The sequence below is a fragment of the Lindgomyces ingoldianus genome, assembly GCF_010093535.1.
Source record: "Lindgomyces ingoldianus strain ATCC 200398 unplaced genomic scaffold BDR25scaffold_22, whole genome shotgun sequence".
In the NCBI taxonomy this organism is placed as follows: Eukaryota; Fungi; Ascomycota; class Dothideomycetes; order Pleosporales; family Lindgomycetaceae; genus Lindgomyces; species Lindgomyces ingoldianus.
Genome location: NW_022985183.1, coordinates 640,702 through 657,029, shown reverse-complemented (window position 1 = coordinate 657,029; position 16,328 = coordinate 640,702). Strand labels below are relative to the sequence as shown.

The window sequence follows — 16,328 nt, the reverse complement described above, 5'->3', positions numbered from 1 at the left end:
TTGGAATTGGCATTGTCGGGGGCTAGGACTTGGCATGTGTTGCAGGCTGCATCTCCGATTGTTGTTAAATTCTTTCCTCAGTCCTTCACTGTCCCATGGGCTTCCTTTCGCAAAGGATTTCCTCGACCACGTCAGCGTTAAAGATCTCTTAGGCTATTCGAATCCATTTTTAATCGTCGCGTACCCCTCCTTTGCCGTTTCATTGGAAGGACGTGAGCAAATAGGAAGGCTGTGCCTTGCTTGATCCACTCAAATTCGTCAATGTTCATGAACGAGACTTAATCCATCCAAGGTTACCCGAGTCCGGAGATGACATGGGTACCGTATCGATGTTCTCGATGGCCGTGATCACATTACTTTTTCTGTAGCCTCATCATCAACACCTCCTATCGGTCACCCCATCCAAAATAATCCCCTGACGCGCCACCGTTCCTGAACAAACATGGAAGCGAGAGGCACTGGAGCAAACCGCAGCAAAACGCGTCATCGGCTTTCGTTTCGAAATCTGTTTCTGGTTCTGCCTTGAGTGCTTCAGGCGGTTGGAAGGTCAGAAGAGGATCGTGGACCAATGAGCATGCAGACAAAGGTAATCAGCCCACCAAAATAGTGGCTTGAGGCGCGGGGAAGTGCTGGCCAGTTCGGCGAATGTGTGCAAGCCAGGCGAGAATAAAGCAAGCCTGACGCGGCATCGAAGAAGTCTATTTCTACCAGCTGAACCTCGCGACTTCCATCTGCGTATCTGCGTACACAGAAAGATACTTTCGTCTTTTCTGCTATTTGATAAATTGTATATTGTCCTGCAGCGCTCGGGTTGTTTAAACTCTTTATTGTGGCGATCATGTTAGCGCTACCGACGCTATTGGCTAGTGCGTGAAGCTTGTCCAAGACTTCACCCCTTGGTTGTTGCTGACTGCCTTCTAGCGCTCGCTGCATTTGCATCTTGGACGACAGCAGTATCGCATTCCATACTTGAGATTGATAGGAGAGAACCGATAAATTCGACAACGAGTGCGTGGGTGTACGGCGCAAAGCATGGAAACATTACCTTCGCTGTGACGGCTGTGACAAGTTCCGGTGACTTATACTTCCATCTCGAGGCCCCAGCGGATAACAATTATGTTGCCATTGGCACGGGAGAGGAGATGGATGACAGTTTGATGTGGATCGTATACAGGAGTTCGGACGGGAAAGGTAAGGCGCCTCATTCCCCCACCTACCCACTCATCCAGGAATCGAGCTTTTGGGGGCAGAGAGGGACAAGGCTGACGACCCCTGGCTAGGTGTCACACTCTCCCCTCGCACTGTAGACGGCAACGTCGAACCGTCCTACGACGACAAAACAGGCTGCCAGCTCAACACCAACGACGGCATCACCAACGGCATCACCTCACTCGACAGCAAAGACATCTACGCCGTCAATGGCTACTGCAAGGGCATTAATGGTAAATCCTATAGGAAACGGGAGAGTGATGGTGGCGGTGGCGGGAAGGGCAAAATCTCCTTCTCATCCACCAATCAGCCCTTCATCTTCGCCCTCGGTCCAGACGACCGCGACCTCAGGTCCAGCTCCATGAGCGCTGGAATTCGGCGACATATCCTCTACGGCACATTCAGCATGGATCTAAGCAAGGCAAGTGTGCAAGACTCTGATGATGTCTTCCAGACACAGTTGAGTTCGGTGGGAGGTTGGACGAATCATAATGCGCAGACGTTGGAGAATCCGAAGAATGATCGCGATTGGAGTGCCCCGATTCATACTGTCGTGATGTGTGGGACATTTGTGATTCTGTTCCCCATTGGTGTCATCTTTTTGAGGCTGTTGGAGAAGGTAAGGTGGCACGCTTGGATACAGGGCTTTGGGATGGTGCTTGCGGTGTTGGGTGTGGGTGTGGGGATTAAACTTGGTTTGGAGTATAATCATGTATGTCTATCGCCTCTCCCTCAATTCCTTTCCTCCGCCATCCCCATTCTTGCCCGCTCTCCATGTATGGACAAACGTAAGATAATGACTAACAATCCCACTCAAAGTCCAAAAACGTCAACTCTGCGCACCAAATCCTCGGCCTCTTCGTTGTCGTCTTCACCATCGCCCAATTCACCCTAGGATTCATTCACCACCGCATCTACAAGAAGCACTCCCGACCCACCATCATGGGCAAAATTCATCTCTACATGGGTCCCTTCATCCTGCTCGCCGGGGCCATAAACGGCTTTTTGGGCTTCAACTTCACTGGCTCCCCTTCGCATAACATTTGGTACGGCGCCCTCGTGGCCGTCATCTTCGCCGGCATGGCTGTGCTGCTATTCTGGGCCAACAGGAGGAAGGCGAGGAAAGTAAAGGCGAGCAGTGTTACGCTAGGAAATGAGCGGTTTGAGCCGTATAGCCCTCGTGGCGAAAGAGGTAGGATGGATGCGAGTATGAGTGGGGTGCCACTTAGAGAGATTCCGAGTGAGGCGCCGCCGGAATATGAACGCCCTGCGCAGCCGAGGCCGATGGTGTAAGCGATACCGTGAGAGGGAGAGAGGAAGAGTTGAGTGTGGTGATGACAATGGATTAGGGAGGGAGAGGATGTTGTTTGAACGTAGTATGAGTATCAGCATAGGCAGGTTGATAGATTTATGCATGTATCACATAGATTTGCTTGGGTTTTCGGATCAGGCGTGGAAAAATATGAGAGGTGGATCTGCAGAGGATGATGGACCGGATACGGCGCATGAATGGCTTACTTTCATAAATAGGATGATGACGGAGGACCCCTCTATGTTTTTAAAGTTTAAAATCTTCCAGATTTCCATACAATACACCTGATCTTTGAACGAGAGACATAGCCGGAGGGTTAAGTCAAGACAGAAAATTGCGTTCTGTTGATGTTCTTTCTGACTCTAGCAAGAGATTTAATAGGTAGACTCTTCTCTAGGTACTACCACTTGTGTTATATCATAGCTGCGGGCAGATCGTCTTAATACCCCCTGAGGTGTTGGAAGTGGCGTTCCTATTGCACATTTCTAAAGCTTAGCTATCTCGAATTCTTGGCATTTCAAGGCTCCCTACCAGCCTAACCAATAACGCGCGATTACTGCCTAAACCCTCGCCTAGAAAGCAACACGCTTATCGGAAATCGGTAAGCATAGCAAGAAACCTTGCGGTGTGGCTACTCCAGGATCAACCACTCCTCCCTGCAACATCTTCCTATTTGATCTCCCGCCCCTCCCACTTTTTAGCATCGATATACCTTAATCTTTGCCCTCTGGACCCTTCCATTTATCCTCTCTACCATACAATATCCTCGCATAAAGTTTCAGCCCCAGCCATGACCTCCATCCTCAATGTACCAACTGAGCTTTTGCTCGAAGCTGCGCATTGCCTGCCGCCTCGAGACCTTTGCCACCTCTCACTGGTATCCAGACACATCCAAGGCATCGCACAGGCTGCACTGTATCGCTCGCTGATAATCCCAGAGCCGCGGTATACGTCCAGCAAAAGCCAGGTACCGTATCTAGCTCGGACTCTCATTGCCAGACCTGACTTGGCCATCAAAGTCAAGAATCTGAGCGTTGTGGCCATGGAACGCCGAGTGCGCTTTCGTCGTCCCAAGGCCTTTCTCTCAGACGTGGAGAAGATCTTACGAGGGCTGCGCGTGTGGACACAAGATACCCTTACGCGGACGATACCACTGGATGGTGGACACTCCGTAGCTGTGGAGCCCTGGCTGGCCCATATCAAGGAACGGTGGGAGCCAGCGCTCTGTGGCCTTCTCCTTGCCCTCACCTCTAATCTGGAAACTTTGAGCATTGAAATCATAAATTGGGACTTCACATACAGAACACCTTTTCCATATAACGATAGCGGAGCGGACCCGCACGTTGAAAGTGCCATCGAGCAACTCTTCTGCCAGCCAGACAAGCCCCTCTGGAGGACGGACCTCACATCTATCCCCGGCCTGCGTAACTTGCGAGAACTTGCATTCGCCGGTCGCAGTCTGGAGACAGCGTGGGCGAGCTTGCCAAAATTAAAACATTTGGATCTAAGCAGACATGTGGATTATTATGCGCCGACCAAAGCAATAGACTCACCACTTACGTCATTGGAGATCCAGTGTCGGACCACAATCTTCATCCCATTGTCGAAGAGCCACCTGCACTTTGATCAGATGTTGTTGGGGTTCCAGCGACTGAGACATGTGTTCTTGTTCTTCGATAACTTTCTAAACGACGTAACCCATACAAACTACAGACTCCTCCCCCACAACAATCACGGAACGTGGGCGACTCTGATAGAGCGACTAAAACCAATATCAAACCATTTAGAAACCCTGGTCCTGGATCTAGAGGACGATGCCGATGTGTCTTGGATGAATTACGTCGATGGAGGGGTCCGTCTTGAGGAGTTCACTACGCTGAATACGCTTACTATCCCAGCCGAAGTATTATTTTCAAAACAGGAAGTAGAAGGAGGTGAGGAAGAGCCAGAGCTGGGCCAGGTCCCCGCGATATCGCAACCGGGATTCCCGGGGATGTATGTTAAAAACCCACCGACAATTCACCTTCTACGTTCACTGCCGCCAAATATTGATATATTGACGATTCTGGCGCCGAAGACGGATATTTGGGAGTGGATGGATCGGCTGGTTGATAATTGTGCTGCATGGCCGATGTTGAAGACTGTTGATCTGTATTGTCGGAATGATCGTGGTGATGCGTATACAGCTATCCTTGATGCGGAAAAGACTCAAAAAGGTGATGTGAGGAGTAAGTTTGAGAGAGCTGGAATTGCGCTGCGTATCTCGTCTCGAGCGGGGGTGTTTGAGAAGTCCGGGGATAGTGATGACGAGACCGGAGACGAATATGAAGAATGGTAGATATTGGGCGGGAGTTGTAATACAACGGCTGAGAACACTAAGCTTTTTCGTTGGAATCCATACAGCAGAAGTCTTATCCCCTTTTCTTACACTCAAAACTCGCCCAGCACATTGTCATATACCACGCAATGTGAGTAGGCTGAGATTTATCTAGGAAATCTGAGGCTAAATTTTGAAAGAGAAGGAACAGGTTGCAACGTTTAGTCTTATATTACTAGCCCTGCTGCGCTACTCTTCTCCTAACGATACAGTATATATCCCCCAAACATAATAGTACCTTCTATTCTGCATTCCTATCTCCTATCTACTCTTAGTATACTTCTCGCTTCTTGACTGAAATCGCATCCCGCACTCTTCATATGCGGGTATGCGCCTTCTCCTAAAGACAAGAGCGTGGTGAGATTTTTGCGAGTCCGGACCGTTGGGGAATAAATGACTCTCCCGTTTTTGGTATTACTAACGGCTTCGAGAAAGAGGGTGTATTCGGCTTAACTAATTCCAGGTTCTTGGACCTCCACAAGGATGTCTTTGTGTTGCACGTGATATTGGTTCACTTGATCCTGCTTAATACCTCAGCACCTCCTCTGCGTCCAACCTTATCTCACAAGTCAGTCGCTCCACAGATGACTTTGCGCTAATACTACTTTTTAGTTAGGCAAGACTTCTAAAACTTTTAGGCTAATTAAAGGTTAATTACTAATAATATATAAAATTATCTATAATATATACTATAAGCAAGTTACTTACACACCTAAGTTACTTACTTTTACTAAAACTACATTAAACTACTTTTTTTACACTAATGTATTTTTAATAACACTACTTAAACATGTTAAAAGAATATTAAATATAGCTTATGCTTTAGGCTTTTAAATAAAATGTAACACTTTTTAAGTAATATATTATAATTAACGTGTTTCACTACTAAGCAGGCGGCACTACTAAGCGGGCGGTTTTTGCTTAGCATAACTATTCTATGTTACTCTAGATTAATTTCTTTACTACTACTATCTAAAAATATATACTATGTACTTACTTTTAATTTAGAAGTTACCTTTTTAACCTGTCTATAGGTTTATGCATTGTGCCTAGCTTCTCTACACGTTCTACAGCAACATTAAGTTGCTAGCGCCCTATCTTAACCACCCTGCCTATAAGCCTTCTTAGACTACTGTGCAGTTAAAAATAGCTCTATAGCTACCTAATTTACTACCTTACTATACTTTAAAGTGCTACTTTTTTAAAGCTGCTTTTTTATATATAACTTTTTTTTAGTTATTATATTTAATAACTTTTTAAGCTTAAAAATGTAAATAGCTTAAAGTATATTTTAGTGCAGCATAGGTTTAGCGCCTTTAATAAGTTATAAAAACTTAGTAAAAGCTATAACTAGTAATATTTTAATAAATTTAAGTACTAGCCTTAACTAAAAGCTAAATTTATATATATTACTTAAAGTTTTTAACTACTAAAGGTTAGTAAAGAGAAGAAGTTTTAGTAAAGTATATAATTATATATTAAGTTAATTTAAGACTTTTACTATATTAAAAAGAATAAGCTTTAATACTTTAAAAGCTTTTTAGCAGTTCTCTTTTTAAAATATGTTAAAAAACATAAGTTTAAACACTAATAAAAAGCTTTTTTTATTAAGATAGTAAATATATTAGTGCGCTAAGTTTTAAATATATTAAAAGTACTTTAACTTTAATAGTAAAAAATAAACTATATTTAAAGGCTAAAAATATATAATAAGTAAGTAAGTATATAAAGCATAAAAATTTTATGTTTTAAGTAGTAGTTTTTAAAATTTTAAAATTAATAGCTTTTATAACTATCTAAAATAAGTAGTTAATATACTTTTACTTAATACATTTTTATATGCGTGTTAAAGTGCTTTAACTATATAACTTTAAGCTTATTATTTATTTATCTATTATTAAAGACTAAAAGCTTTTAATTATAAAGTATATTAACTTTCTTATACTATACTAAGATGTAAATGTGTTTTTTATAAATAATAAAAAGCAGAATTATGTACTTTATAGCGCAGATACTCTAAATAACAGTTACCTACTTCTAATTACTTAGCTAAATAAGATTAGGCCTTACATGCTTTTTTAAGCCTATATTAACTTTTATAAAGCTAATAACTCTTATCTAAAAGCTAGTTTTATTAAAGTTATGCATATTATTATTATAAATACTATACTTAGCTATTATTTTTTTTATAAGCTTAAACTATATGCTTATAATCTTAAATTTTTTTTATATAATTAAATGCTATTTTAAGCTTTCTTTTATATGCTATAAACTTATTTACCTAGTTTTTACTTACTAGCTTTACACTTTACTTAGCTAGTATTTTATTTACTATATTTTTAACTTTAGCCTTTAAAAGTGTAAAACTTTATATGTTAAAGTTAAAGATATATTAAATAACTATTTTCTTTTTAGTAGAAGTAAGCTTCTAGCTATTAGAAAGTATAAGTAGTTAATAAGCACATCTATAGTATTAATACTTAAGGGTTAAATAAGGTACACTAAACATACTAGTAGCGCGTTAGAGGCTCTAAATTTAGTGTGTATACTAGGCTTTAAAAGTAAGATTAATTCTGCCTTCTTAATTAAATAGTATTACATTATGTTGTTAAGACATTTTCGGTAGATAAGAGAGATAGTTGTGCTAAGCAAAAACTGCCCGCTTAGTGGTGCCGCCCGCTTAGTAGTGAAACACGTTATATATAAAGTCTTATAAAACATAATAAATAACTAATATACTAAATAACTTTTATAAGCTAATTTTATAGCTAACTTATAAAGGCTAAATAATAATAAAAAGTAAGTAATTATTAAGTATATACTTAAGCTAAATGTATAAGATTTTTTCTTTTAGCTAGTAGCTATAGCTAATATAGCTAATTCTTTACACGCTAAGCATAGTCTAGGCTATATTAGTATAAACTAGCCTAGCATGTTTATTAAGTGTTATTTGTAAGGCCGGATGTCCCAGAACGGGCCAGTATGGCCTCACCTGACCTGTTTGGAGGTCGTATGACCTGTGCTTCGTATATAAGCATGAATCCTGACAAGCGAAGCTTGGCAGCGATTCGTCTCTCTTACAATACACTCCTATCTTTCTCCGAAAGCTTGCTCTCAGTGCTATCCGTGCTACTTACCATCCCATCTTTACATTATTTAAAGCTTAAAGTAAAGTTTATGTGTAAGTATAACTATAAAAAAGCTTTTTATAAGAATCTTAAAGTTATAACAGCGTAGGCAAGACAATAGGTCTAAATGCGGTAGGAATCTACTTAGAGGCATATAGGAATGCGTGGGGACTTAATAACCTAGGAATCCTATTAGCGCCTATAGGCCTTGTACAGAAGGATATTAGAAAACTACTAAGCTAGCTAAGAGAAGAGGTGCAACTAAATACTTAGAGGAATAGAGGTAACTACAGAGAACAGGGTTAAGTTATAGTTAGAGCTGATACAGAGACCCTTTAAATAGGTTCTAAGCAACTTAAAATAGAATAATTTATAAGAATTGTTACAAAAGTAATTTAAAGCTAGTTTAGTGTTTGCAGTTACAGAGCTCTCTATGCTCTAGCCACCTACACTTCTTTAACCTACTGCTGCCTAGCTACTCCACCTGCTGCATCCTAGAGCTATTAGTGGCCTTAAGTTACATAACAGGTTCATCTAGTACTATATAAACTAATAGTTGTCTTTCTTTAGCAATTAATCTAGTTTCTTATGTCTCTAGTACTTATTCTAGCTTTATAGTTATAAGCCTAGCAATTACCTACTAGTTAATCAAGCTGCTTTTAAACCTATACTATAGAGAGCCTTGTAACTGCGAACATATAGCTGTAAGGCCGAGATGGCGCTTACGTGCGACAGGTATATATACTATTCTGCACCCGAAAATCAACGTTGGTTGATTATTCGTACCTTTTAGTTGTATTGGCGTAGTGGTACAGAGCTCTGTTCTTACATAATAATCAACCAACAACAAGGACGGTCGCGCGTTCGACCCACACCTCGGACAGCTTAGCCAGTTTTTAGACTAAAACGTGAGGCGGCCTCTTCTGGCGCCACGTTGTAGCTGCTGGGAGGTCTAGTGTATATGGCTTAGCTGGCGTGGGCCACTAAGCGTTATGTCGTTATTTTATCCCGCGCCTCTAGGCCGCAGGTGGTCAGCCTCTGGCCGGTAACCGAGACATGCGCATGGCGCCTCTGAGCTGCGGGTAGGTCATGTGACGCCTGGGACATGCGTCTGCTAAGAAGGGGGATAATGTAAGGCCGAGATGGCGCTTACGTGCGACAGGTATATATACTATTCTGCACCCGAAAATCAACGTTGGTTGATTATTCGTACCTTTTGGTTGTATTGGCGTAGTGGTACAGAGCTCCGTCCTTACACTGTACTATAAGCTATAGCCTTTATAGCTAGTATAAGATCTAAAAGTGTAAAAAAGTATAGCAGCAAGACGCTAGATAAAGCAGCATTAATAAGAATACTAACGTATTCCACCACCGAACCCGCCAAACCACCGAACCCGACAAAATCTCTTGGCATTGCGAACACCACGTACAAAACTCTAATTTTATTCACAACTAAATAGAGAACCTACGTACAACGTGCCTACATCTAATTCTAGTGCTTCTTCTTTATCCTTTTTGCACATACAAGCGTTGTGCCTAGTCTCTTCACAGTTCCCACAGCGCTGCAGAGCTGGTTAGGCTCTTTCTTAATTACCACTACTACAAGCCTTCTTTAACTGCTAAGCTACTACAGACGCCTTAGCAGCTACCTGCACTGCTACAGTTCTATACTCTATTATGCTACCTTGCTAGATCTGCTTTCTTTTACGCCCCTTGCGCTTAGTTATGTCTGCTAATTACTTTTTAAGCTCTTATACACGCGCCTTTATAAGTATATTTTTATGTAGCATCTTCTTAGCTTTTTTTATAAGCTGTAAAAAGCTTTTTTATGCTGTTATTAGTAATTATATAAAGAAATTACATATAAGCTTTAATTACAATCTAAATTTATATAAATTACTTAGGGTCTTTAATTACTATAGCATTTCTAGTAGAGGTTCTAGTAGTAGAGTACACAGCTGCACATTAAAATAATTAAGGACTACCTGCGTGTTAATAAGAACTAGTTTAGATGCCTTAAAAGCCTTTTTATAGTTATTATATATAAAAACATCTAAAAATGTGTTTTTAAAGGCTAGAAAAAAGTGTTCTTTATTAATATACTATATATGTTAGTGTGCTAAGTCTTATATACACTAAGAGTACTTAAGCTTTAACAGTAAAAAGCACACTATGTTAAGTAGCTAAAGGATATGTAATAAATGTGTAGGCATATAAAGTGTAAGGATTTTTTATATAAAGTAATAATTTTTAAAATTCTAGTTTAAGTAGCTCTTATAGCTATCTAGTATAAGCAGCTTATATACCTTTACTTAACACATTTTTATATGCTTATTAAAGTGCTTTAACTACTTAAGACTAAGTGCATTATTTATTTAGCTATTTTTAAAGACTAATAGCTTTTAATTATATAGTATAAATATTTTCTTGTACTAGGCAGAGATGTAGACGCGTTCTTTGTAGATAATAAATAGTAGGGTAGCGTAGCTAGCAGCGCAGATGCTCTAGATTATAGTAACTTATTTCTAGTTACCTAGCTATGTAAAAACAGGCCTTATATGTCTTTTTAAACTTATAATAACTTTTATAGTGCTAATTATGCCTATCTAGAAGCTAGTTTTGTTAAAGTTGTAGATATTATTATTATAAACACTATATTTTACTATTATGTCTTATATAAGCTTAAACTACTTTATAATTAACTCTAGGTCTTTTTAAAGTATTCTTTAGTAGTCTTTTACTTAATTAAACGCTATCTTAAGCTCCTCTATACAAGACATAAACTATGTAGGCTAGTTTGTCCCTACTAGTATCCTACTATGCGCAGCTAATAGTCTGTTTACTATATCTACTACCTTACACAGCTAGAGCGCAAATCCTTATAAATTAAGGTTAAGAATATATTATATAATTATCTACTCTTTAGTTACAGTAAGTTTCTAGTAATTTAGTTATATAGTAGGTTAAAACATAATTCTATTAAGCTAAGCAGTAAGCTACTAATAAGGCATGTTAAAAGCTACTACAGCTTATTATACACATTTAAATTAGCATAAGCAGTAGGCCTAGAGCGCAAGGACAATTCTGCCTTCTTGCTAAGTTAGTATAGTCTTGTGTTGTTTAGACATCGCGTCTTGTATGTAGTGTTTGCAATGCTAAGAGATTTTGTCGGGTTTAGTGGTTTGGCGGGTTCGGTGGTGGAATACGTTAACACATTTATACATGCAGCAATTAACTGCAATATCTACATGTAAATGCTAAAAGGCTATTAGAAACTAGGTATAATACTAAAGCTTTAAAAAGTACTATATAGCCTACAAAATTTTTTTTTACTTTAGTAACACTATTTTATAATAACTTTTAAAGGCCTTAAGTTCTTAGCTATTCTACATAAACTCTACTACATAACTAAAGCTAGAATATTTGTTTTCTTCTACATAGACAACTTTATTATTGCGTACAGAAAAGGCTCTAAAGTAGATGTACAGCGTGTAGTAGACTAGTTATAAGAGAAGTATACCTTAATAAGAGGCAAAGACTTATAATAGTTTTTAGAAGTTAAGATTATTAGAAATTAATAGTAATAAATAATTTAGCTATTATAGGCCTTATATTAATAAGATAGCTAGGCTAGCTAACAGAAAAGACCTGCAGCACGCTACACCTATAAGTAGGATTAAACTTATGCTGCAATCTAGTTTTATAACCCTATTAGAAGTAAATTAATATTAGTAGAAAATTAGATCTCTGCTCTTTACAGCAGTTACTACAAGACTAGACATTGCCTTTACTACATCACGCCTTGCACAGTTTCTCACAAATCCTGCATCTGACTATTAGGATGCAGCTAATCAAGTCATCCTGTGTCACGGTATCCTCCCCGGATCCCAGACATAACTGTATTAGACGCGTACTAGAGTATTATTAGTGCACGTCTAACACAAACACAACACAACATAGACATAAACTTAAGCACAAACTGCCTTAACACTAACTAAACCTAAAACAGGCTTAATTTATACCTAAAGCGCTTAGACTTCTAAGCTAAGTATTTAATTACTAATTTCTTTCTAAACTTTCCTATTTTTTACATAATGTCTTATACTTACTATAATACTTTATGTAGTAATTAAACTAGACCTCTGCAAAGCTTTATAACCTTACTTATGCATAATTATAACATTATGTTGTGTTAAAACTTTAGCTAAAAATAGCCTCTAAATTTAATCTAATAAGCTTAGTACTTGCATAACTTTAAGCTATTAAAGTAAGCTAAAAAGCCTTCTAAAAAGCACTTACTTTATAAAAAAGCTACTACATTATAAGCTTTAAAGCTTTTTAAAAGGACTTTAAAGAACAGCTTTATGTTATTAAGCAGTCTATTTCTGCCTTAACTTTTATTATAGTAGTAGGAACTAAGAACTTACTAGCTTTAAAGCCTACTTAAAAGTTTAAAGATAGCTTAACTTTTTTCTACTTAACACTACTTATAACTTATAACTTTTTTAACTTAGTAATAAAATCTAACTAACTCTCTAATCCTTTACTATTTAATAGAAAATAGAAAGACTTACTTTTCTTTCTACATAAGCTTTAATATAAACTTAAAGAAAATATAGACTAATTTCTCTCTAAACACTTTTAGTTACTATATACTTACTTTTAACTTAACTATAATATAACAGCCTTAATTAACTTACTAATAGATAAAGATATTATTAACCTAGATTAATTTATAGTGTTTTTATAAGTAACTTATAAAGACTTAAATAAAAAGTTAACAGCCTTAAGTTACCTAAACACTTTATAATAAAAAAAAAAAAAGCTTTACTTTACACTTTACTAAGTTCTACTAACTTGCATCTAATATAGGCCTAAATAAAATAGGTCTAATTATAGCCCTACATAACTCTCTCTTAACTAAACTATAACGTGCTATAGTAAGAGAACCCCTTCTAAACAACCTTAACGCGTATGCAAACCTAATTGCTACCTATAATAATAACATAAAGTTCCTCCTTATATAAGCCCTAATACACCCCTAAACTAGCGCAGTTATAAATAAGAACTCTAACATAATAAAAATTAATTTAAATTATGCTTTAGTTAGTTTTAGAAAGTGTAAAAATTATAAAAAAAAAAGTTAATGCTTTAAGTATAGTAAGCATAGTTATATTTTTTAAAACTGCTTTATTTCCCTTTCTTAAGTCTACGTAAGTAGTGCTGCTAGCACTTACTAAAAATCTTTACTATTTTAATTTTATTTTTATAAGAGCTTTAACTTATATTTAAGCTCTAATCCCTTTTACTACTCTTAACATAGCCGCAGCTATAGCAGTAGAAGCCTGCAAAAAGGCTTGTCCTAGGGCTAAGTTGCCCTTTAGGACTAATTTAACACTAGATCTTTACTAACTTATAGGCTAAGTCTCCTACTAATAACTAAAAGTACTAAGTTAATATTCTTATATATTTATAATAAGGAACTATATTAGCTTTAATATAAGCTTTTATTAACTTAGGAGTAAACAGCATAAGTTATATTAATAGAGAACTAGCGCACAAACTAAATCTTTAATTAACACTACTTACCTAAATAATTTACCTAACTAGATTTAATAGAAAATAACTTAAAAAAGGTTTTATTTTTTGTACTACAACTGTTATAATTACTTACTAACACTATAAGGAGCAGATTAAGCTCTATGTAATAAACATAAGATGTTATAACCTAATTCTAAAACAACTATAGCTATATTAGCACAAGGTTGCCTTTAATTACTAAGAGTAAGTTCTAAACTTTAACTCTTTTTAATGCTAAAATATATGCTTACACTTACACTTAAATAACACCTAAATAGCACTTAATACAGAAGGTTTCTAGACTTACTCTTTAATAACCTAAAAAAAAACTACCTAAGTAAGGCTAACAAGCTAGGCCTCTTACTAAAATAAGCTATATAAAATAATTTAATAACTACTTAAACTTAAAAAAAAAAAGCCTTTAAAGAACCTTTACTTACTTAATTTAGACATAAACTAGGACTTAAACAGCAGATAGACATCTGCTATATAAGACCTGCCTTATTTATAACCCTAGCTTAATAACTAGATTACAAAATCTACATAGTTATAATTTCTAATATAGACTAAGCTTTAGCTCTCTAAAAACACACTAACTTAAGAATAATAGTTTCTTAAAACTACTATAACTTATTACATGTCTTTTTTTAAGATAAGTCTAATAAGCTTTTAATATAACATCTATATAATTACTAAATAACTTTTAAGCCTAGTAAACAACCTAGTTATAGGCCACTGTATAAGATGTTACTAAATAAATTAAAAGTGCTCTAAAAATACCTTAATAAGAACTTAAAAAAAGAGTTTATTTAAGCTAGCTTCTTACTAGTAGTGTTACCTATACTATTTATAAAGAAACTTAAAGGTAGGCTTTAATTCTATGTTAACTACTAAGGACTAAACACTATTACTATTAAAAACTAATACTTAATTTTTTTTTATAAGAAACCTTAAGCTAACTAAGTAAAGCAAAGTATTTTATAAAGTTAAATATTATTACTGCCTTTAATAAGCTAAGGATAGTAAAGGGTAATAAGTAGCTAACAGTGTTTTAGACCTAATATAGACTATTTAAGTACTTAGTAATGCCCTTTAGCTTAGCTAACGCGCCTAGTACTTTTTAACATTTTATAAACAACTTACTCTAACCCTACCTAGATATGTTCTGCACTACATATATTAATAATATTCTAATCTATAGTAATAGCCTTTTAGAGCATAAACAGCATGTACGCCTAGTACTAAAGGCTATAGAAGAAGCAGGTTTATAACTTAACATAGACAAATGTAAGTTCTACTAATTAAAGGTTACATATTTAGAATATGTAATCTCTATAGATAGCATCTAAATAGACCCTATTAAGGTTTAGACTGTGCTAGATTAGTAATACTTAAAGAACATAAAAAATGTTTAAGCCTTTATAAAATTTACTAACTTCTACTAATAATTTATTAACAACTTTTTACAGCTAGTAAGCCCTATAATTACACTTACTAAGAAAAAGGTTTAATTTAACTTTAACTTAAATTACTAATAGTTTTTTAACTAGCTAAAAAAAGCCTTTACTAAAGCTTTAATACTCTACTACTTTAACTCTAAACTACTAATACTTGTAGAAGCTAATGCCTTAGACTACATAGTAGCAGGAGTTCTCTCCTAGACTAAGCTAGATAGGACTATTAAGCCTATTACATACTTCTTAAAAAAAATAAGTCCTATAGAAGGTAATTATAAAATCTATAATAAGGAATTACTTACTATAGTACGCTGCTTTAAATAATAGCAACCTAAACTAGAAGGTGCAGCGCATCTAATATAGGTTCTATCTAACTATAAGAACTTATAGTACTTTATAACTATAAAACAACTTAGCTACTAATAAGCTTATTAGTTTAAATACTTATCTTATTTTAATTTTAAGATTACTTATTATTCTAGTTAAAACAAAGAGAAACTAGATACCTTTATAAAGCAATTCTAAAACATCCCTACTTAAAAAAAAGTGTAAAAGGCTTAACACTAAACTCTACTTTAACTTAAGCTATTTTTAGACCTTAACCTAAATAAATTAAATTAAATAATTAATTAGATTATTACTAATAAGTATCTAAATAATAAATTTATTTAAGAAACCTTAGACCTGCTTTAAAACAGCGCTAGTTAGTTAAAAAAGGTAACACTAGCTAACTATAAAAATTAAAATAGTAAGCTGTATTACTATAACTAACTTATAATCTCTAATTCTAATAAACTAAGAATTAAACTACTCTAAATTATACACAACTTGCCTGCTAAAGGACACCTAGGCAGAGGAAAGACTCTTAACCTACTACAGAGAGAGTACTACTAGCCCTGCATGTTCTATACTGTACGCTAATATGTATTATGTTGCTATACTTGCTGTAAAGTAAAGGCCTTTTAAAAAAAGTATAATAGCCTACTTAAACTGCTCCTAATCTTTAAACAAGCTTAGAAAGACATATTAATTAATTTTATTATAAACCTACCTCTATCTAAAGGGTACATAAATATTATAGTAGTTGTTAATTACTTAACTAAGTATTAACACCTAATACTATGTTCCTCTATAACTGCCCCTAATATAGCCTAGTTATTCTACTAATACATATAGGTTTACTATAGCCTGCCTAACATAATTATATTAGACAGAGGTACACAGTTTGTCTTAGCCTTTTAGAATAAACTCTGTAAATAGCTCTA

The 16,328-nt window shown here is 36.0% G+C and overlaps 3 protein-coding genes across 3 annotated transcripts; 2 read left to right on the top strand and 1 right to left on the bottom strand.

Annotated features, from left to right (window-relative positions):
• Nucleotides 1-716: 716 nt before the first annotated feature.
• Nucleotides 717-2,220, top strand: BDR25DRAFT_264321 (CBD9-like protein; the record flags this gene model as incomplete). Its single annotated transcript, XM_033686861.1, has 4 exons — nt 717-866; nt 922-1,191; nt 1,281-1,921; nt 2,029-2,220. Coding segments are annotated over exons 1-4 (1,131 nt in total), but the record flags the coding sequence as incomplete, so codon positions are not given.
• A 1,091-nt stretch (nt 2,221-3,311) lies between these two features.
• Nucleotides 3,312-4,859, top strand: BDR25DRAFT_343916 (uncharacterized protein; the record flags this gene model as incomplete). The annotated part of the gene is made up of 1 exon (XM_033693880.1): nt 3,312-4,859. The coding sequence occupies one exon, from the start codon at nt 3,312-3,314 to the stop codon at nt 4,857-4,859; it is 1,548 nt and encodes a 515-aa protein (XP_033545970.1).
• A 5,095-nt stretch (nt 4,860-9,954) lies between these two features.
• BDR25DRAFT_161738 (uncharacterized protein) lies at nt 9,955-10,128 on the bottom strand (the record flags this gene model as incomplete). Its single annotated transcript, XM_033684051.1, has 1 exon — nt 9,955-10,128. A coding segment is annotated over one exon (174 nt), but the record flags the coding sequence as incomplete, so codon positions are not given.
• Between the last annotated feature and the right edge of the window lie 6,200 nt (nt 10,129-16,328).